The sequence below is a fragment of the Primulina eburnea genome, chromosome 4 (genome assembly GCF_022965805.1).
Source record: "Primulina eburnea isolate SZY01 chromosome 4, ASM2296580v1, whole genome shotgun sequence".
NCBI lineage: Eukaryota > Viridiplantae > Streptophyta > Magnoliopsida > Lamiales > Gesneriaceae > Primulina > Primulina eburnea.
In genome coordinates, this window is record NC_133104.1 from 44,949,398 (window position 1) to 44,971,605 (window position 22,208).

The 22,208-nt window shown below is 31.5% G+C and overlaps 2 protein-coding genes and 1 long non-coding RNA gene across 3 annotated transcripts; 1 reads left to right on the top strand and 2 right to left on the bottom strand.

Moving 5' to 3' along the window:
* Positions 1-270: 270 nt before the first annotated feature.
* On the bottom strand, positions 271-2,917 carry LOC140829502 (auxin-responsive protein IAA14-like). Its single transcript, XM_073192772.1, has 5 exons — positions 2,473-2,917; positions 2,138-2,352; positions 1,477-1,612; positions 855-916; positions 271-550 (listed from the first exon to the last, which is right to left on the bottom strand). Exons 1-5 carry the CDS (start codon positions 2,733-2,735, stop codon positions 513-515), a joined length of 714 nt encoding a protein of 237 aa, XP_073048873.1. The 5' UTR covers positions 2,736-2,917; the 3' UTR covers positions 271-512.
* A 13,102-nt stretch (positions 2,918-16,019) lies between these two features.
* On the bottom strand, positions 16,020-16,557 carry LOC140830360 (uncharacterized). The gene is made up of 2 exons (XM_073193630.1): positions 16,491-16,557; positions 16,020-16,372 (listed from the first exon to the last, which is right to left on the bottom strand). Exons 1-2 carry the CDS (start codon positions 16,555-16,557, stop codon positions 16,020-16,022), a joined length of 420 nt encoding a protein of 139 aa, XP_073049731.1.
* Positions 16,558-19,198: 2,641 nt separating this feature from the next.
* Positions 19,199-20,353, top strand: LOC140830005 (uncharacterized). Its single transcript, XR_012117591.1, has 3 exons — positions 19,199-19,448; positions 19,571-19,929; positions 20,025-20,353. It is a non-coding gene; the product is annotated as an uncharacterized lncRNA (long non-coding RNA).
* Positions 20,354-22,208: the final 1,855 nt, after the last annotated feature.

The window sequence follows — 22,208 nt, forward strand, 5'->3', positions numbered from 1 at the left end:
CAATATTTGATTATCGAGATAAGAAATTATATTCAAGTTTGTTAAAACTTCACGTGCATGCATCGCATATTTTTCCTACTTACTATTCAAATAGAGCATTCGTAAAAAAACAAATCGGAATGGAAGGAATAATAACCACATGGCCTTGTTCCCTCGAGTACTCGATTCGGGGGACTAGAATAATCAATAAATAGAAATTTAATTTTTAAAAAATGATATGGTTAAGATAAAAATAATCATTGTAGTTAATTGTGGGGGGTCATTATTAAATACAAAGCAAGCCAATTAATTGATACTATAATAGCAACAAGCCATACGACACAATACAAATGTTCGACGAGATGTTTCATGTGTATTTAGAATTTAGAATATTGATTAAAATACAGACAACGCCAAAACTCGAGAACATGAATATATATATATATATATATATATATAAGTATACATTCACGATATATATGTATAAACAACTTTCTTTTCTTCGATCAAACCAGAAGATGGACAGTGTTTAGTTAACACCTGCTCTTGCATTTCTCCATTGCCCTTGGAGCTGATTTTGACAAGAAAATAAATAAATAAATTATTAAAAACTAAAATCAAGAGTGAGCTCAAATCGATTCTTTATTCACAGCAAGTGTACGTATATCATGGAATCTTAATTCAAGAAGCTAAAAGTAATTTTTATCAAACCATTAACTTATATATATAAAAATAAAATTCAAAGGTGTTTTCACTTCTTTGGTCGATAATTTCATATATTATTATGTATACTAGTAACTCCAACTAAATAACATAACACGTATGTACATATTTTTGCCCCCCAGATATATCGTAAATAAAGGTGACATACATACCCAGTCCAATTGCTTCTGATCCTTTCATAATACGAAGGCGCTTGCATGAATCAATAAACATCCTGCGCATGCATAAACACTCCAGAAATTCTTAAAAAAGAAACTTTATAATGTTGAGAACTGGCCATTTAAAGTTATCACATGCATTTAATAGTTTTACAACGAGGAATTATACTTTTCTAAAAACATTTTTTTAAAAATAAAATAAAATAAAATTTAGCTTAATTAAGAAGAATGGCATTATCATAGCTAGAACCACATAAATCAAGAAACAGTCGCAATAAAATATTAAACACAAAAACTCATATGACATAGGTCAACTTTGTGAGCGGAATCTCTACCCGACCCATGATATTTTTCATGCCCAAAGTATCATTTTTCATTACTAAAATATCACTTTTTGTTAATTATGTCATGATGAAATATTATGTAGTACTGTTGATTTGAGTGAAAATTATTATTTTTATGTCAAAAAATATTGCTTTCCAATGCATGTATGGATCGATTTGACCCGTGAGACTGTTATCATAGTAGACAATCAAATTAAATCGAATTTTCGTAACATTATTTCAAAACACCGATGATTAAAAAAAATTAACTTGGAATCGGGGATGATACTTACTCCCATGGTACGTCGCCCACGAGCATCCAGTCACCATCCTTATCTTCGTATGTGGGAACATATTCCGAACTATTCAGCAAATCCATTAATTTCCTCTCATTCATAAAATCTATCATTCCTTGGGTCCCATAATTACCTGTATGTAATATAATCACAAAAATTAACCATACATTAATAAACACCTTTCACATTCATTTCATTTTATTTTTTTTTTTGAAAAAAAGTAACTTCAGTACACAAGAATTACGTCCAGATCAACTTTGTTCTTGATTCAAATCAAACATGAACTTATTTTTAGACTCTACATGAATTGGAGCGGTAGATCCAAGATTATTTTACTCTATATACGGTGATATATAAATTCATACCAGCCAGCCAGATCTGTCTAAACACACTCACTAATATATATTAATTACTCAATACCTACATTTATATATGCATACAGTTGATATCGCAGAAAACTAATTAATTTAGATCTTATATATAATATGTGTGTGTGTGTGTGTGTGTGTGTGAACTTAAGATATGTAGCCAAGGATAGACGTAGCCCTCCTTCAAAAAAAGAGTAACAATAATTCACGATTGTTTTTTTCTTTATTTACGTGCAAATGAATATGGAAAAATTTCATGCAAAAATAAAAGGGGCTTGCACGGTACTTACCCATGGTGAAGGAGCTAAACATTTTAGCGAGGGCGTCGGAGAGCTGTGGGTAACTCTCGTACATCTTCAAGTCCACTTTGCGAAGATACGGTGCCCCATCCATCGACACCTTCACGAAGGCTGGTTTCTCCGCCGACTCCTCGCAGCTGTTCTTCTGGTGAGCCATAACGTTCTTGCGGAAGGACCGGACTGGTGGCCACCCCACCACTTGGGCCCTATTGCATGCCAAATCAAACGAAGACATATTGATTTGTTAAGAACAAGAAAACATACAACTCCGAAAATTTACACACAACTTTTGCACAGCATAGGTAAATAAACTAATGATTGATTACTTCGCCTGTGGCTTGACGGGATCTTTGGGAGGAAGCACGCCGCCCGTCTTCACCATAGCTGAATTTTTCATGATTTCCTTTAGATCTATAGCATCTAATTCATTGTCTTGTACGTTGAGCTTCAGATCAACTGTTTCAGAGTAGCTTCTTTTCCCGGTTATCTTCATAAGCTCACCAATTTCCCCTCCGCCGCCCGGAAGCCCCAGGCAAAGTTCAGTATCCTTAAGATTCAGGCCACGCTCCTCCCCGAAAAAAACAGACATTTTCCGGCCAACTTCCTTAAAGTGATCTTGTCCTTTTTTCTTCTGAATTTAGTTTCAATATCCTTCGTCTATTTGATTATTTTAAAAAGAAAAGTGTGGGTATGAATATGCAAGCACCAGATATTAATTATTATACGAATCACATGTGCGCTTAGCATATTAGGCCATCAAGTTCTCTCGTATTGTGGGTGGACAAGTGGACAACATTAAACTTACCTTGTAAATATGTTTGTTTTGGTATTTTTTTATATTATATAAATAAGAATAGATTTGAAATAAAACAATGGTTAATTATATATAAAGTAAAATAATTAAGTACACTATAATCATTTACTTACATAATGCATATGAACCGTGAAATAAATTAAAATAAAAATATAGTATGGGATTTAATATTTGTAATATGTTGATTGGTTTTTCGCTTTTCGCATCAAGATCTAGCATGCCCTTAAAATATGAAATGACTTTAAAAATAAAAAAAAAAAATTAAGGATAGAAAAATCCTTGAATTTATGGCATTAATTCGCTTCTGCGGGCAATTATGTGCAATTTGATGTTTCAATAATTCGGTTTAATCTATGATATATTCAGAGTGATTACCCTTCTATTATAATATCACTAGGCAGAGACGGAGCCAAAAATGTTTAATTTGGTGGGGGAAAAATTTGTATCGAAGTCTGTGTGTGTAAATATAAAATAAATATTAATTATCAAGGATGTTGATAGAAAAATGAGATCCTAAAAAAATATAAATTGACATTTTACATACTTGGGATTTTCATATTACTCGGGAAAAAAATTTCTCACACGTGAAATCAATCTTATCATAAATTATTCCTTCGATTAATTAAAGCTTCAGCAGCTTAAATTTTTTTTACTGAATTAACAATAGTTTATTCAATGATAGAAATAATAATTTCAAAGAAGTTTAAATTTAATTTGTCATTATATTTAGCAATAAATTAAAAATGCATTGTTTAACTGGTATTTTCAATTAATATATTATTTTAAACTTTGCTCTCGATTTTTATATTCCAACCGAATTCAAATGTTACGAATGCTGCAATTAAATTCTAATTTGTATTCACACTTATTTATTTGTGTTATAAAACTTTAATTAAAAATGAACAAATTGCTTGTAATTAATTACATGGTCAACTCAGCCAGCACCAGAAAATTAAAGCAAAATTTGAAGACGGAAGGTGTAGTAAAAAAATCTAAACTATTGGCCAATGTATATTATAAATTTTGGGCAGAATCTGCTGGGCGATTATCCAGCTTTTCCCGTATAATCCATCCATCAGCTCCTCCATTAGGTCACATAAATCTTTTAAATTTTATTGAACTTGACATATATATTAATTATCCTTTTTTTTATAACAACATATATATTAATTATCTAAAAATTAACATTTAACCATATCAAAAAAACAAAAACATTCTAAATATATACATAAAATAATCTATTTAATTCACATATTTGTTCATCAATTTAATCAAGCTGATGATTTCATCCATGGCATTGATTAATTTAAATAAATAAAGTAATGTGATTGACATGATTTACGGAACAGAGCCTGTACGTGGTCTAGAAAAGAGACACGATGAATTAACAGTATCCTCTAATTAATGGCATTATATATATAATTCAAGAATTATTGTATATGATAATGCAATGTATTTAAAATGAATTGACTTATCATAGATTTTGTCTGTTTGATTTTCTGTTTGATTTCATGTCTTTTCCCGTTTATTTATCTTTGGAGAAGTCATTATTGGACACGGAGTATTATATAAATGCAAGAACATTGCCTAGGGTTTTTTTAAAAATAATTTAATTTTAAATTTGTTTTCAAAAATAATTTTTAAAAAAATATTTTCAGAACTAATGTAATCCGCGCTTAAGAGTGCGGATGCTGTACACGTGGAGCAGCGTCCGCGCTTCGTAAGCACGGACGATAGTCCATATAAGCAACAGATTATTTTAGCAACGAAATCTATAGCAAAACCGTCGCTAATTTCTGACGGTTCATACAAACGTCGCTAAACCGTCGCTATTTTAGCGACAATTTATAAACCGTCGCTGTAATGGAATCAGCGACGGTTTAACAACCGTCGCATATTTAGCTACGGTTGTTTAACCGTCGTTAAATACGCATAAAACCATCGCTAAATGGGCATAATTTTATAAGAGAATTGTGCGCTGCGAAAAGCCATTTTTGTTGTAGTGAAGAAATTAGAGACAATTAATAAACCGTCGCTAATGGAATACCTACCTCTTCGCACGCTACGCATAATTGTATCAACAGCGTGCACATATACGCCGCGGATAATCTTGAACTTCAACGGCTTGCAATTTTGCAGCGTGCAATATACGCTGCGGAAAGAGAATTTGTGCGCTGCGAAAAGCCATTTTTGTTGTAGTGAAGATTATGGGTGTTCAAACTTCGGATAAAAACAAAAATCCAAACCGGAACACTGAACCGAACCGAAAATCAAATTTTGTAATTCGGATATAAATATTAAAACCGAAATTTATTTGGTTCGATTTCGGATTATATATATCAAAACCGAAAAAACTGAAATTTCATTAAATTAATAAATTTTTTATATTTTTATTTATATTATATATTTTGATATGATATTTAGTGAATGAAGAACTATTTTGAACAATTTTTAGTTGACTGTTGTTTTCTTAATTAATTTAGACCTTATCTTTAAAGATTTTACTAAGAAAACATGTAGAAAGTTAACATATTATATTTTACAACATATTTATATTATTAATTTAAATAATTATATCAAAATCGAATTAAACGATCGAAATAACCGAACCATTTTGGTAGAAAACCGAACCGAATTGAAGAAAAATGGTTCGGATATCGGATTATATATTTTTAAAATCGAAAACCGAAATAAAAACCGAACCAAATCGACCGATGAACACCCCTAGTGCCTAGTGAAGATAGAGAAAAAAACCGACCGATGAACACCCTTATTTCTTGATGAATTTCTTGTCTGTTTTTTTCTCCGTCTTCACTACAACAAAAATGACTTTTTGCAGCGTGCAAATTCTCTTATAAAATTATGCGCATTTAGCGACGATTTTATGCGCATTTAGCGAAGGTTGTAAACCGTCGCTGATTCCATTACAGCGATGGTTTTATAAACCGTCGGAAATGAGCGACGATTTTGATATAGATTCCATCGCGAAAATAATATGTTGCTTACATGGACCATCCTCCATGCTTACAAAGCGCGGACGCTGCTCCACGTGAGCAGCCTCCGCACTCCGGAAGCGCGGATTGCATTAGTTTTGAAAATGTTTTTTAAAAATTATTTTGATTTTTTTTTAAAATTAAATTATTTATAAAAAACACCCCATTGCCTAAAATAATTACATGGAAAAATTATGATTTTTTTTAATAGTAAGAAACTTACAAACACATTTTAAATTTACTTTCATTTGAGATAAACGATGACCTCTACTTTCTCCTTCCAGTTTGAATTTGGCGGAGGACTTGATATTAATACTTAATAAATCATGCAAATAAACATTGAGGAGTTCATTATTTTGATAAGATGAACATTCAATAAATCTTATAATGCTTGAGTTGGTGGAGTTGATGATCAGCGTTTGACTAATGATCAAGACTTTGATTCCTCAAACCAACATTTTTCAGACGAGCCAGTCGTATAAGTTTTGCATAGTGTGGTTTACCTAGCTATCGTGATTCGAAAACTACTACATTAGTAAGAAAGTTTATCCAATGTGATTTACTTAGCTATCGTGTTTGAAAACTACTACCAGCGTAAAAGTGTTTGATTATTTTTAATCAAAATAGTGATTAGCGCTGATTGTTTTATTGATATCGAAGCAAATGTCTTTATGATATTGGACATGGTAAAACATCAAGCTGACAATGCAACGAAACTGTCCTAAAAACCATGTTTAATTTTATGATATTCTCCTGCCCCCACCCAAGCAAAAATTCGTGTTTTGATCAGGTCAAAATAAAATTAATGTTTATGCTAACATTATAACAAATATGACATGATTAATATACATTAAAAGGTTGTAAACTAGTAAATAATTAAATTTAATTATTGCTAAACAATAAACATGCTTTTAAATTAATCAATGGTGATGACTTTGAGACAAGTCACATCCTTAAGAAAAGGAAACATCCCTAACCCTAGTTGTGTTGTGTCCTTGCTCCATCACTATTCTTTATAAACTACAATATTTTATTTAATTAATCGCCTTAATTTCTAATTTAGTATATATCGAACTAGAAAATTTGATTGAAAGCAACGTACTAAAAATATGATAAATTTGAAGAAGTTAATGTCATACAAGAAATAATGCCCGAATATGAAATTAAATAGAAAGGACAAATTTTGAATTTTTCAAAAATTATATAAATGAGAAAATTTGTGGATAATTTAAATGTAAGTGATAACTACTCTCACCGGCTTGATTACGATATACATCTCTCGTTTTCCAACGTTGGAATTATCGTTGTTTTGATTTGACGTAAAAATTTAAAAATTAGTAATTGAAATATTAAAACCTAGATTATATATCTAGCTCTATTATTTAATAGCAATAGATTAAGATAAATTTTCAATTAATAATTAGACCTAATTCATGGGAATTATTTTCACTTGATATATGATACCTCGGGATGTCCCGGGTCATGGATGGTTCTCGAGACGTCCCGGGCCATGGAGTATATCCATGGGGGTGCCCGGGTCAGGAGGATTGAAAGCTCCCGAGGCAATCAAATGACAAGATGGCTTAACACCCGAGTGGGCAGCCGATTAATAGGTCGGGCTTTTGGAATATCCGGAACATAATTCCCCCGGGATGTTGCATGCCCGGGCCCTCGTAAGAGGTCCCGAGAAGTATTTCCCCAAGCCACCTCGATATGAGTGAAGCATTTAATGGCGCCGACTTGATAAAGTATACACAGCCGACATATCTCTGACAGTAACATAAATGATTGACAAAATCAAGTGGGCTGGACGTGACTAGTATGAGAATTTACATGTCAAAACAATAGGGTATAATCAGCCACCTTACTGCAATAAATGCCCAAACACAAAAAACGAGGTCATCATTGCATCCTCTACTATAAATACCAGGTTCTTTACTTGCATTTACTCTATATTCATATATTAACTCACGCATTGAATATTCTCATTTATTGCTCATTTACTCTCCACTCTTCACACCAATCACACAGCCATCACTTGGCTACATTGGTTTCCCGATTGAGTACCCCTGCTGACTTAAGTATCGGAGTGGTCACGCCGGACACCTCTCTGGCGCCCATTCACGTGGTTATTTTCTTGTTCGCAGATCTCTTGAATCGTTCAAGGAGTCACGAAGTTCAAGCCAAGCTTCCAACTCATATTCCCTTCAATATTTTGATAGCAAACACGGCGGAGTTTCCGACCCGACTCGTCAATTTCGTCCGGATTGCATCAATATAATTAAGAGTATATATCGATCGTTTAAGTGTGATATTTTTTTGAACCAAAAGTAATTGATTATTAATTTGATCCTTGTGTTTAATATCTCACATGAGCCCTTAATTAATTAAATAAACTGCTCTAGTTTTTTAGAATATAGACACCTTAAATTAAATCTTGATCTGAAAGGGATTCCAAAATATAAAAGGACTATATTTTCACCTTTTTGAACTTGGTGGAGTCAAAATCATATAAGATAAAACAAAAGACTGTTTTTTCCTTGGCGACATCCACAAATTGAAAACCTAGAAAATAAAATAAATTGATTTCACTTGTGATTGCTTTTGGATTATCGTTTCTTTTACAATAACACACACACACATAATATATATATATATATATTTCATGTGGGAAGTTTGTTAGAGATTTCAAATTTAATTAAGTATAAATTTTCTTTTTATAAAAATCTATTCAAGGATTTTGTAAATTTTATGAATAATTGTTTGTTTATTTAAATAATAATGATCAAGTTGTTATTCGTGGGATCATAGTGGTCACATTTATTCGTGTTATATGGGAAAAAAATCATTGCCACATGGCTATTTTGTGTGTGTGTGTGTGTGTGAATATAAGGAATTCATGATAAAAGCTTTGTAGAAATAGTAAATAAAAGTGATTTACTATCATTGCCACAACAAAAAGAAACAATATTTTTAAGATAAAACAAGTATACATGTTAGTTGAACACTTGAACGTTTTATCAATTTTATTTCGATATAAATTATAATAGTTAAAGTAGGAATATAGAAAGATCGACCCAGTGGTAAAAATAAAATACATGATAATTAATTGACGACCATGTTATATTTTGTTTGAAAAGAGCGTGTGTATTTCTTTTTCTAAATACATGAAAAAGTGAGCATATACACACATATATATATATATATATATATATATATATATATATATAGGTAAAATATTTATTCGAAGGAGAAAACATATAATTTAAAAAAATGTATAAAAAAATAATGAACCATACATACATATATATATATATTCGAAGGAGAAAACATATAATTTAAAAAATGTGTAAAAAATAATGAACCATGTACATATATATATATATATATAGCTGGAAAAGGTAAAAATTATATAAATAAATAATGAAACAAACGGAATTCTTCATCTCTCACTTTCTCAGAAAATAAAAAAATAAAGTGTATAATTTATTTCAACATCCCATTCAAATAATAATAAGAGTGGCAATGATGAATCGTACGTGGTGTAGATCTTAAAAGTTACAAGAGTTATAAATTAGATTAAATAGACTGACGCATATGATTCCTTCTTTTATATCTAAAAAAGAAATTTAGATATTTTGAAATATCGATAATCCTAATTAAAAAAGTATGCCGACTATGATTTGTTTGTGTGGCCCATAAATGCATTTTATGAGAGTCCTTGGGCAAAATAATAATAAATATTCCATATGTTGGTTGAAGTTGGGACAACGGATCCCCATGACGGGGATTCATCATCCCACTAATTGCTTGCATTGTCTAAGCTTATTCCACCACCCGAGTAATTTCCATCTCATCCCCTCTTATTTAATTTTCCCATCTAACACGCGCTTTTCTCCTTAAATTAAATTATATATGATCATTTGCTCTACATTAACTTTACCATATAATATATGACACTAATAGAACAAATATTTTGAGCTCAAACTTGCTAATTGTATCTGTTTATCAGCTGATCAAAAACTCAAAAAATATATATCTTTTTACTTTTATGCTGCTATAAATTTAAATTTTAAGTTTCATAAATTGATGAAAAAGAATCACACTTCCTAACATTTGGCCTTGGGGTATTGACTTCTCCCCTTGGCACAACTGGAGGAGAAAGTTGGTCACTGCATCATGTTATCAGTAGTCTTTAATTATGACGCAATGGAAATAGATCGAAGTACAACTATAAGAGCAAATCGAGATGTATATACAAATGTTCGAGTGCATATTATGCTCCATCTTCTCTCTGTGCATCTAATCTATATAATTTAGAAATTAAATATGCACATGCAGTGGTGGATACTGTGTTTTGCATATTTAATATTTATAAATTTTTGAGCTATATTTATTTTTTTATTTATAATTTATTGGCAATGCATAAATTCTTCGTGATGTTTTTGGGCCTTATAGTGAGAATTGAGAATGGCTCTGGTGGTCCTAAATGAATTTAAACCTGTTAGATCTGTACCGACCATGAAATCTAAGCATCTTATTTATTGTATGATCCTCTCTTGCCATAGCAGAGAACAACTTTTGGCGTAACATTCCTTCCCCCATCACACTCATTCCCTGTTAGGAATTTAATACATATATGGACAGTAATTAACAAAAAAGGTAAGGAACACTTATATTATTTTTAAGACATATGTCTCCACAAAAGTTTTATTACAATATTAGATAATTAATGGTATGAGAAATAAATCAACACATCATGAACTTTTATTAAAAAAATGCGAATTGGAATGTATGCTGATAAATTATCCATGTATATATATATTTCTTTTTTCATTTGAGAAAAAATAACTGTCTCACACAGGTTGATCCATCCATTAATTCCTCCTTATGATTGCTTTTGTTCGGACGAGGACAGTTAATGGTCCATACTGTTGGGATGCAACCAAATTCCCACATTGGAAGATCTAGAGAAAGATCATGGGTTTATAAAGATGGAATGATATGTCCATTAGTATGAGGCCTTTTGGGTGGTTCCAAAAGCAAAACCATGAGGGTTAAAACCCAAAGTGGACAATATCATACCTGTGTGGAGATATCCGGATTCCATTGGTCCTAACAAGCTTTTAAGTTTTAAGTATTTTGTGCGTTTAGCCCAATCCAAGTCGATTTCCCAAGTGCCTTTGAAAAAGATCTCTCCATATATGATTCTTCTCTCTCGGATATTTTTGTTAAAAAATACTTGTCATTCGTAAACACGTACAAAAACCAACTATGTACGTACAAAATGTGAAAGATGTTTTTGTTTGAATAATTGATAGCACATTTTTCACGTACATATGGTTTTGGCATCATTCTCTCGATCGAAAATTTGAAATAATTATTATATATCGCCACAAATATATAGGATCATGTAAAAGTTCTTGTAAATGTTGATGATAGGATCATATAAAAGTTCTTGTAAATGTTGATGATATGCCCGTCGCTCTCCGTACGAATGAAATTTGTCGATTCATATATCGAAACTCATCGCACTTGAATGGTGACCATATGGATCGTCATGCGACGATGCATTGGTAATGCCCCCACTGTATTGTCAAATGTGGACCTTCATAGACACATTCAGACTCGTATATTTGCTGGTTTTCTCCCAAAATGGTCCATGTTATATCACATTATTGATAGTCCTTCAGTTAACCCTAACATCTATATATTATGAATTTCATGTACAGTAGGAAAGAACTACCTATCACATGCGCAGTTGATGGGCTCATTCAATTTGAAACTCCACTCTCGGGGAAAATTCGACCCTGCCCCTGCCTGCCTGCAGGGGCAGATCCAAGGGGTTTTTTTTTGTTTAAAAAAATTCCCCCCCCCCATGAAATGATCTGGACCGTTGATTGGGTGTGGGGCAGTTGCGTATATGGCGTTTGTTTTGCAACGTGGAAGCACATTTGGCAACTTGCACGTCGCAAACAAAATATGGCTGTATTTGGGATTGTTTACAGCTAGCTATAGCCATGCATGACCACAGACGCGCCTAGGTAACTTATTATTCACATCTTACGTTTCCCACGTTACTTATGACATTTTATATATATATATTTTTTGACGTAATAATATATGACATTGTACATATAAATAGACGTAATTTTATAATTTTAAAAATATTCTTTTAATATACTAAATTTTAAAATTTTGATTTTGATATTTTAACTTTGATTATTTTTTCTTTTAATTTTATTTTATTGTAGTGCTGATAATGTTGATTTAATTTGACGTTTATAGGCTAGATTAAGATTTAGTGTACTCAAATAAAAATTTAAAATATCAAAATCTAACATTATAACTCAATAACTAAAAAAATCATTTTCCTTTTTAAGATATGTAGAATATTGTGTAAGAGGTAATCCAAATTATGTAGAGATTGTTTCGAGAATTATTTTCATTTCAAATGATATTTTAACATCACATAATTCATGCTTCAGATTTCCGATGGCTTTATAAGAATTTATTCGAAATTTTACTACAAAACATGGGTAGAATATTCAGATATTAATCGGTACGTGGAGTTCAATCCGCGTCAGTAGCTTACAAATTGTTTTAATTTGAGCATATCTCAACTTGCGGATTTGATGTGTTGAGCAAACAATAATGGACCCTTCTGTGATATTTGCGTGTGGAATTAATGAACGAGAACGCCAGTGGATTTATATATTGCCACAAAACGGACCCTATCCTTCATGATCTGGCGAGGCCATCCAGAGACTGCATTGTATAGTATCAATATCATTCCAAATTATTTTTTTACTTGACTTAGTTGAACGGCATACATTCTCTTATAACCCACGTTATTTGTTCAGGCATACACACTTTTTAAGAGAGAACATTCAATCGAGAGTGTGTCTCATGTGAGACTGTCTCACGCATCATAATCTGTGAGACGGATCAATCATACCCATATTCATAGCATAAAAAGTAATACTCTTAGCATAAAAAGTAATATTTTTTTCATGGGTGACTACGACCCGTGAGACCGTCTCACACAAGTTTTTGCCTTCATTAATCGAATGGGGACTTTTATTTCTCGATTCGATCTTTCAGTACGTAGAATATCAAAGAATAGTTTCCTGTGTGTCAATACAATATTTAACACAAACGAATCAACACTACATGGGAGGAAAGTTCGTGTTTTCCGATTTCGTTAAACACTTCGTATTCATTCGATTAAAACAAAAAAAAAAAATTTTGACGTGTTAAAAGATATTGTGTAATGCCCTAGATGTTATATCCTGTTAAGTGGAGATTATTGAGTATAAACTAATGTGATTATAACCGGGCCATTACGAGATCGAATTAAGCCAAACTTATGAATTACATACTGTGGGGACAGAACTAGTGGCGCCCGAGCGGTAGAAAACAACTGCCCGAGCGCCAATGTTTCGGTAATTCACGTCACGAGCAGAAGGTTCGGCGCCCGGGCGGTAGATTTTGACCGCCCGAGCGCCAAGGATGCGCTTCGAAATTATTCGGACAGAGAAGGCCGCGCCCGAGCGGTAAATTATTACCGCCCGAGCGCGAGACATGCAGACGGGAAAAATGACATTTGGCTTGTCGCATGTTCGTGTATGTATATATATATATACAGCAACGAAAATCCCTCAGAATATTAGAGGAGTTGGGGAAACTTTGTTGAAAATCCTTACGCCTTTATATTTCAATCCGTCCGTTAGATTTTAAATCCGACTTCGGTGTTGTGTTCCTAGCAACGCAGGCTTCAACTGGACGTAAGTTTTACTACGTTTTGACATGTTTGAAATTATGATGTTGTTAGAATTGAATACACGTCATATATGTAGTTCTTGACATGTTAGAAAGCGTAAAATTGAAGTCAGATTAAGAAACAGACTGAATATGGAATTGTTATGAATTTCAGAATGAAATTGACTAGAGTTGACATCAGATTTGGATGGTGGTTGATTGTAAACGTTTGGAATTGATATAGACTGATATAGTATTATCAGTATCGCAAGATTGTACTGTTGCACTGTCAGAATTTGATAAAACAGAGATGTTGTGATTTGATTAGATTATTGATACAGAATATATTGATATTGTCATTGCCAGATTGAACAGTGACAGACTTTGAATCGAGACTTCGATTGTATTAGAGCGACATCAAGAAAGGTATAAATTAATGTTGAGTTGGGATGGTACAGCTCAAGTTAGGTTTGACTTGAGTTTCCCTAAATCACATACTTTATTTTATTGCATTGATATTTGCAGATTAACAGATTGATATTGCATTGATAGTTGTAGATTATCAGATTGATATGTGCATGTATTGACTTAGAACAAAGTCAAAGTCCGAGTCTAGGGCAGACAGCCTAGCTAGGGCAGAACCGCCGAATCTTTCTCGGAACCGATAAGACTCTAGACTTACGGTGTATCGACGAGCTTCAGATGTAGATCGACGTCTATCTCAGACACACTCGATACAGCATACCAAAGTCTAAATTAGATTGGGATCCCTAGAATTGAGATAAGATAAGATTAGATCACGAGTCGTTGATTCATGTAGTCAGACTAGATACATGTTTTGATGTTTGTTTATGCTTTTATATATGTTTTATATGATTGCATTTAATACATTGTTTATACTGGGATATTCATATCTCACCGGAGTTATCCGGCTGTTGTCTTGTTTGTATGTGTGCATGACAACAGGTGGGACAGGTACAAGGTCACAGAGGTGAAGACAGACTGAGATTAGAGTGGTGATACCGGACGTGGACTAGAGCTAGGGTTTAAACACTTGATAGTAGTTGTGGAACCTGAGTATGTATGATTGTATATTTTGTCAGATTTGTACTTTTATACTGATATGTATAGGAGTTTGATTCCATTACCTTCCGCATTTTAAAAAAAAAATTTAGACCCTGTTTATTCTAATTGATTACTTACCTGAATATATAATTGAAATATTCCGAGTGAAGATATAATATATTTTAAATAATAATCTTCTTTCACTATTATTCCTGCAAAAGCGTCGTTCAAATAATTCCAAACAATCTATATCGCCAGGTGCATCGACAGATTGCCAGACAACTCAAGCATTTGCCAAGGCAACATTATAATGAATAATGTCATATTCGAATCTAACTAACTCATATTTTTTTTTTGGAAAACACGAAAACAATGAGCAGCCTAGACTTGACGGAATCTTTAATAGGTATATTGTATGTCACTATCTTCCATCACACAAATTACTTCCGATTCAACTATGTCAATTGTTTGTTTATTTTCTTCTTCTTTTTTTCCTAACACGGCTAAATAAATTTCATTTGCACAAGTTAATTAATCTCTAACATACATATAAATATACAATTTTTATTTGTGATTTCCTTATGTGTCCTTGTTCATTTATTTAATTTAATTTAAGTTAACAAACAAATTAATAGGTTATTCTAAAGGTTTTTTTGTAATTCATTGTCCATCTCTAACATACATATAAATATACCACTTTTATTTGTGAATTTCCTTATATGTCCTTGTTCATTTATTTAATTTAATTTAAGTTAACAAACAAATTAATAGGTTATCTTAAAGGTTTTTTTTTTGTAATACATTGTCCATCTTAAATGAATTTAGATATTAATACACACTATTCTTTCTTTCCTAACTTTTAGGTCAAAAAAATTATTTATTTAATTTTGCTTGATAATTTAAGTTAGCAAAATAAATTAATAGGGTTTTTTAGGAGTTTTTTTGTTATTTATTGTGCATCTTATATTCAGAGGCCCACTCCTTCAACAGAAGGCATTAATCATTTCTTCTTCTACTTAAAATCAGCTAGAGTAGTTCATTCCTTACTTTGACAGCATTTGTGCATAGAAGAAAAACAACATAAAAACATCAATTTATTCATCGATTTTTTTGTCCTCTGTTACAACACACATTTTTTTGCATACACAAATAAAACCAAGAGCGATTCATAGGAAAACTCACCTGGACTGTAAAAAAGTGAGTAGAGGTCACAATCAAAGGCAAAATACTTGAAAGAAAATCAGTTAACAGGATACGTTGTGGGCAGCAAAGTATACTTGTTAACTCCAATGTCTATCTCCGCCTCTTCCCCATGTTGCTTCTTGCAATGGAAATACAATACAGTATATGCCACCATTTGATAAATACTTACTAAGGTAGCTAATATTTCCAAAAGCAACACATAAACTATTGAACTTGAGGGTATTGTGTTACCAGGAATCTTTAGATAAACCAGAGCAATTATCAGATTAAGCAGAAAGAAGAAAAGAGACAGCATGTAACCATTTAATCTTTGCCCCTTGGCAAGTTCCGAAGCTTTTCCCATTGCCACCATCCCGTAACAACCTTCCTCGACGACTGAAACAACTATAGCTAACGCCCAAACAGCCACCAAGTAAAGGTAGAAAAGAAAAACGACTATCGCGAGAAAAATCGAAATAATAGCGGTGACGATGTTTGGATACAGGAACACAGGAACAGCAAAAATCACAAGAATCGGAAAAAAGCCCAGCGAATGAATCGAAACGTAAATGCTTGTAAGAAACGGCTTTGTCCATCTTACTATTATAAACACGTTATATTATTTTTTTACTAATTTAAGTTATTTTTACTAATTAATATCTATAAATTTGTGAAACTCTTGATATTTTTATATGGTAAAAATTTATGTGAGACGGTCTCACAAGTCATCTTTGTGAGACGGATCTCTTATTTGGGTCACCCATGAAAAATTATTACGTTTTATGCTAAGAGTATTACTTTTTATTGTGAATATGGGAAGGATTGACCCGTCTCACAGATTATGATCCGTGAGACGGTCTCACATGAGACCCACTCTTTTTATATAACTAATAATAAGAAATACGAAAAAATTTAAGATTCTAATAAAATGTTTAATATTTAAGATATAACTATAAAATATTTTTTTAGGAACTTAAATTTTTTTTATGTATTTAAATTAGATTTTTTAATAAATATCAATGAATTTATGAAATTCTTGATATTTTTATTTTTATGTAGATGATAAGAAATGCTAAATTTTTAACAAATTTCAATAAATTGATTTAAATAATAATTAAATAAATAGTTACTCAATAATTTAGTGATTCACTTATGATTCATTATATATTATGATAATATTTTAGATAAAAAAATATTTTTAAAATTAAAGTTTCTATTATTATATATTTTGTTATCAATTTTCAATTGCTTTCTAAACATAATACAAAGTATTTTTATATTAGTATTATTCTATTACGAAATCATCATATATAATATATTATTTGTTATATTGTTTGTTCTTTTCAACCTGTTAATTAATTTTCAATTGTATATGATGATATTACATATATAAAAAACAATTTTTTCTCTTTTCTATATATTAATTAATTTAACATTATATATAATGAATTTATATATATAAAAGCTATTTTTCACATTTCAAAATAACAAAATTGTTATTTAATATTATTCACTTATTTAATTAACTAAGTTATGTTTACCAATCCATTGTGCATTATTATTATGATTGCAACTTAATGAAGCATAGGTGAGGACATAGAGTGGTCACCCTAACAATTAATATTTGTGTTTAAATTATTATTAGTAATTAAAATTACTTTGTGTTCGATGAAATTATTTGATTAGTGAGAATAAATTTGGTTTAGGAAAATGATTTCTAGAATGTAAAATAACAACTATATCATATTTGTTAGGTGCAATAATTGTTTATGTAAGGTATGACATCGAAATATGACGTTTGAATTGTTTTATAATTTTAAAATATTTTAGTTAATATTGTATCGTTACCGTGGTTATAACTTTTGGTAAAGCAGCAAATACATGATCCTACAATTGGTATATATAAGAGTCAAAGTCATGCGATCGATTCTCGTATATTGCAATTAGTGTAATTATTGATATTGTTAGAGTGCAATAATTGTCCTTGTTGGATACATCGATCAAATCATGACGATTGAGCTACTATATAATTTAAAATATTTGAGTTGATGTGTAATATCTATTCTAAAAAAGGAAAAAGTTAAACAAAATTCGCAAGGAGTTAAAAGTTAGCAAAAACACAATTGATATTTAACTTAATTAATAAAAAATTTAGGGGGTTTATTTTAACATCATTATGATAATTTAGTTAATTAAGAGAATTTTATTTGACAATCACTATATGCACTCCATTTAAATATATTGTGATTTTGGTTTTAGAAAAATTTACTATTCTCTTAATTTTATTTTATTATTTTCCATTGTGAATGATATTTGGATGAAAAATATTTGTTAAATTGAGATAGCTGTCTTTATATTATAATCATGCAAATTGAAAAATGTATATAAATAAGTGAATATATTTGATTTATCGTTATGTTATATTTTTATTTATTATGTTTTTATATATTTAGATTAATAAATCTCATAAACAAGATGTTATTCAAACGATTTTAAAATTTATTTAAATCTCGTTAGATTCATTATTAATCATCTACGTGCATCGCACGTGATCATTCTTAATACATATAAAAAGAGACACGTATACTTACAAAAGACACTAGAATATATATTACGTCTCCTCCAAGAACCAATTTTCGTTCTGCAATTTTTAAATACCAATTTGATTGGCCATAATTCACTGCACCTCGAAAACATTGCCTGTTATGTTAATTGCAGAGAATATTTCAAATATAAAGCCAAGTGCATTGCCCCTATGGCCCTTCAAATCTTTAATATCATCATTGATATAATAATAGAAATAAAATTGTATTGATATGCAGAATATTTGACATAGATACCTAGAATCCTATTCGATGTTACATGAAATCAAAATCCTACAATCAGTTTTAAGGAATTGTAATTTTGTTTTTCATCGATTAACGAATCAGTCAGCCCGGATTATGATGTCTTCTTACTATTTTCTCATATGTTAACTATTGCTCTTGGTTTGGATCAATATAAAATAAAATAAATCTGGGCCCGCGAGCATGCTCCCACGTGGACCCTCTCTTTTCCAGGGATTATTTCATGCTAGCATTAGGGTAGTACCCTAATGCTAGATCCAAGGGCTCAAAATTGATTTGGACATGTAGGGTCTACATAAATTTATGGACCCCACATGTCCAAATCAATTTTGAGCCCTTGGATCTAGCATTAGGGTACTACCCTAATGCTAGCATCTCATCAACCCTTTTCCAGATGGGATGCACCTCCATCTCCAACCCAACGGACCCTATCTCTCTCGCATCCCCGCAACACGCATCTTGACTGTTCCTCTTCTGGCTCTTCATTTTTTGAATGTCTTCCAAAATGTCGGCTGAGATTGTTGCTCTCTTGTCCCCTAACCGAACGATCTTTTGCCGCAAGCCTGCTGCTACTCACGGAGACATCTTACGCTTCCTTGTCCAAATTTATTCATAGTTTTGAAGTTCTGAAATTCATTTATGTCAAGTTCGCGATATCACTTAATATTATTTGAGAATTTTAAAGTAAACTAACCCTATTGTTCAAAATTAGATATATATTGTTTGGATACAAATATTTGAAATGTCAAATCGACACCTTCAGGTACTTCAATCACAAAATGCAACACCTATATCACTGAGTGACACCAACGCTTAATTTCTACTACAACAAAACACACGCATTCCACATATAACTCAAGCAATCTAGTCTACAAAACCGAAGGAATCAATTTAGTTCAAGCAAATCATGATTTGCATGACGAAAATGAATCGTGGAATGATGGGTCAAGATCAAAGTGATATAAATTTGAAGGCAACTGAGCTGAGATTAGGGTTGCCAGGCTCTGACGAATGCCATCAAGATATGACGAGTGTTGTTGCCAAGAACAACAAACGAGCATTGCCTGAATTGACCGAGGACAGCAGGTCCAACGGCATCAATTTCTCTGCGAAATCCAGCGGGTAGTTTGAGCTAGCCATTTTCTGTATTTGAGTTCTCTTTGAATTGCGAGTGGTGGTTGTTTGTAAGTTAAGTGTTTGATTGTCATATGGTTCAGGGCGCATATAGTAGGGTGGCCACCAGTGTTGAAGGAGTTGGAAACACGTTGAGTGTAGGTCAAGTTGTATGGTCACCATCAACTGAAGGCCATCAATATTTGGTATTTGTTGGGTGGCTTTCATGTGATAGGAAACTTGGTATGAAATATTGCTACACTAGGCCTTGTTTCTCGTATGGAGTTAAAGCACCATCTTTCAAATCGAAAGACGACTTAACCAGGTGTGGCAACCTACTAGTAAATATCTTATTTTGTGTTGCACACTTTACTAATTTTTCATTGGCGATCAGCAATATGACTCACATACCTGGTTTGCTCTTTGTATGATTTCTTTAAGGCCATCTCCAACGCTGCACCATTTTGGTGCAAAAACACCAAAATGGTGCAGCTTTTCTTCTCCAACGGGGGCTGCGCTATTTTGGCTCCTCTGCGCCAAATTGGCGCAGAGGTATGTTTCTTTTTTTTTTGTATTTATTATAAATATTATTAAATAAAAGTATAATATTTATTTTAAAATTTAATAATTATGATTTATAATACATATAATTATAAATACAAATGTTTAATTAAATTATAAATTCAAATATTATTATTTAAGTTTATTAATAATAAATCTTAGTCATAATTATAAATATATTAAATGAAATAAAATAATTAATATATGTAAATTAAAAAGAATATTTCGAGAATATTTTTTTGATGTAAAATTTGAAGTAAATGGGTTGGAGATGAATGTTATATTTGGTACAGAAACGACACTATTTTGGTGCGTAAACTACACCAAAATAGATTTATGGGTTGGAGATGACCTTATGCTGTCCTTGGTAGAAATTCCGCTGAAGATTTATTGTCAATTTGACCCTTGACATCAGTAGTGCATTCTTTCCTCGGTTCAGGTATGCTTACATAGAATGGTCATTTTAAATAAATATACCTGTTGATATTCAAATGGATTATCTAGGATCGGGGATGTAGCCATATGTTATTGTTTTGTAAGAATTATTATCAAAAGTTGAATCTGGGGGAATAAATTATCAGATATTTTTTAAAATTGTATAGAATTTAAACAAAAAATGCTGTAGTGAATAGAGCATCTAATGGAGACTATTTAATCGGACGAGAAACATATTTTCCTCTAGTTAATCATTTCATATTTTAATCATTAAAACATGAAATCTATGTTACATATGTTGAGCCCACAACAATAGTTGATATTATCCAACTATATAATTAATTATCAACTCTTAGAACAATTTGTTTGTAAAACAAATAAACTTTTCTTCCCAAATATATGTATCCATAACACCCTCATTTTGATGGAAAAAATATATATTAAAGTAAAAACTCAGTATATGATTAGATAAAATTATTACAACATAATTAGAATTTATACAAAGCATTCTTGAAATAAATTATCAAAAGTTGAATTTGAGAATATGATGTATCTTCATATATATTTCCAGGAGGATACAAAGTTTAGTGTAAATGTTATGTCATGTCATGTTAGAACATTCTTTAATGGCAGGTTGGAAATTTATGATTTAATAATAATGATGATAATATATTTTGGATTTAAATATAATATAAAAATAGTTTCCTTTTAGAGTAATGAAAACTTGAATTAAAATGATATCTTCATAGGGTGTGTGAAAAGGTTACCAAAATGCATTTTGAGAGAGAATTATAAAATTATGAGAATATATTTGTTGGCGTTTCTCGAAATGAAAACATTCATAAAACACGAAAAAACATATATTTCCCCTCTTTGATATGGTATTAGTAGATTATTTCTTGATGTGGAGTTTCTGGTGCTAATGAGTAACCGGCAGTAAATTTTATTACAGAGAACAATAGTCACAGAAAAGATTTAGTATGCGTATTTTATCCTTTTTCACACGTCTTGGGTCATATCTTTTGTGGCTTCTTAGGTTCCTGTTGTGATGTGTCCTGAAGATGGCTGCTTTCCTAGGCTTTATTATTTTGTCTCTCAGTATTTGAATTTCATTATTGGGATGTATCTATTTTTTGAAATAACCATTACGTGTGAATGTATTTTTATATGTATGAAGGGCTGTCTGTTTGAGTTTGTACGACGAGCTGAAAGATACTATTTTGTTTTGTCTTGAAAAGTTTGCAGTAGCATTGTTGATGTTCCTCAATTAATTGTCCTCACTCTGTATCGTT

Excerpts from the sequence above, each read along its gene's own strand:
- LOC140829502 (XM_073192772.1), bottom strand. The coding sequence starts at position 2,735 with ATGTCTGTTTTTTTCGGGGAGGAGCGTGGCCTGAATCTTAAGGATACT. Across the intron at positions 2,353-2,472 it reads CCCGTCAAGCCACAGGCGAA|GGCCCAAGTGGTGGGGTGGC; the intron begins GTAATCAATCAT and ends GGCATGCAATAG. Across the intron at positions 551-854 it reads ATCAGAAGCAATTGGACTGG|CTCCAAGGGCAATGGAGAAA; the intron begins GTATGTATGTCA and ends TGTCAAAATCAG.
- LOC140830360 (XM_073193630.1), bottom strand. The coding sequence starts at position 16,557 with ATGGACAAAGCCGTTTCTTACAAGCATTTACGTTTCGATTCATTCGCT. Across the intron at positions 16,373-16,490 it reads TGGGCTTTTTTCCGATTCTT|CTATAGTTGTTTCAGTCGTC; the intron begins GTGATTTTTGCT and ends TTTGGGCGTTAG.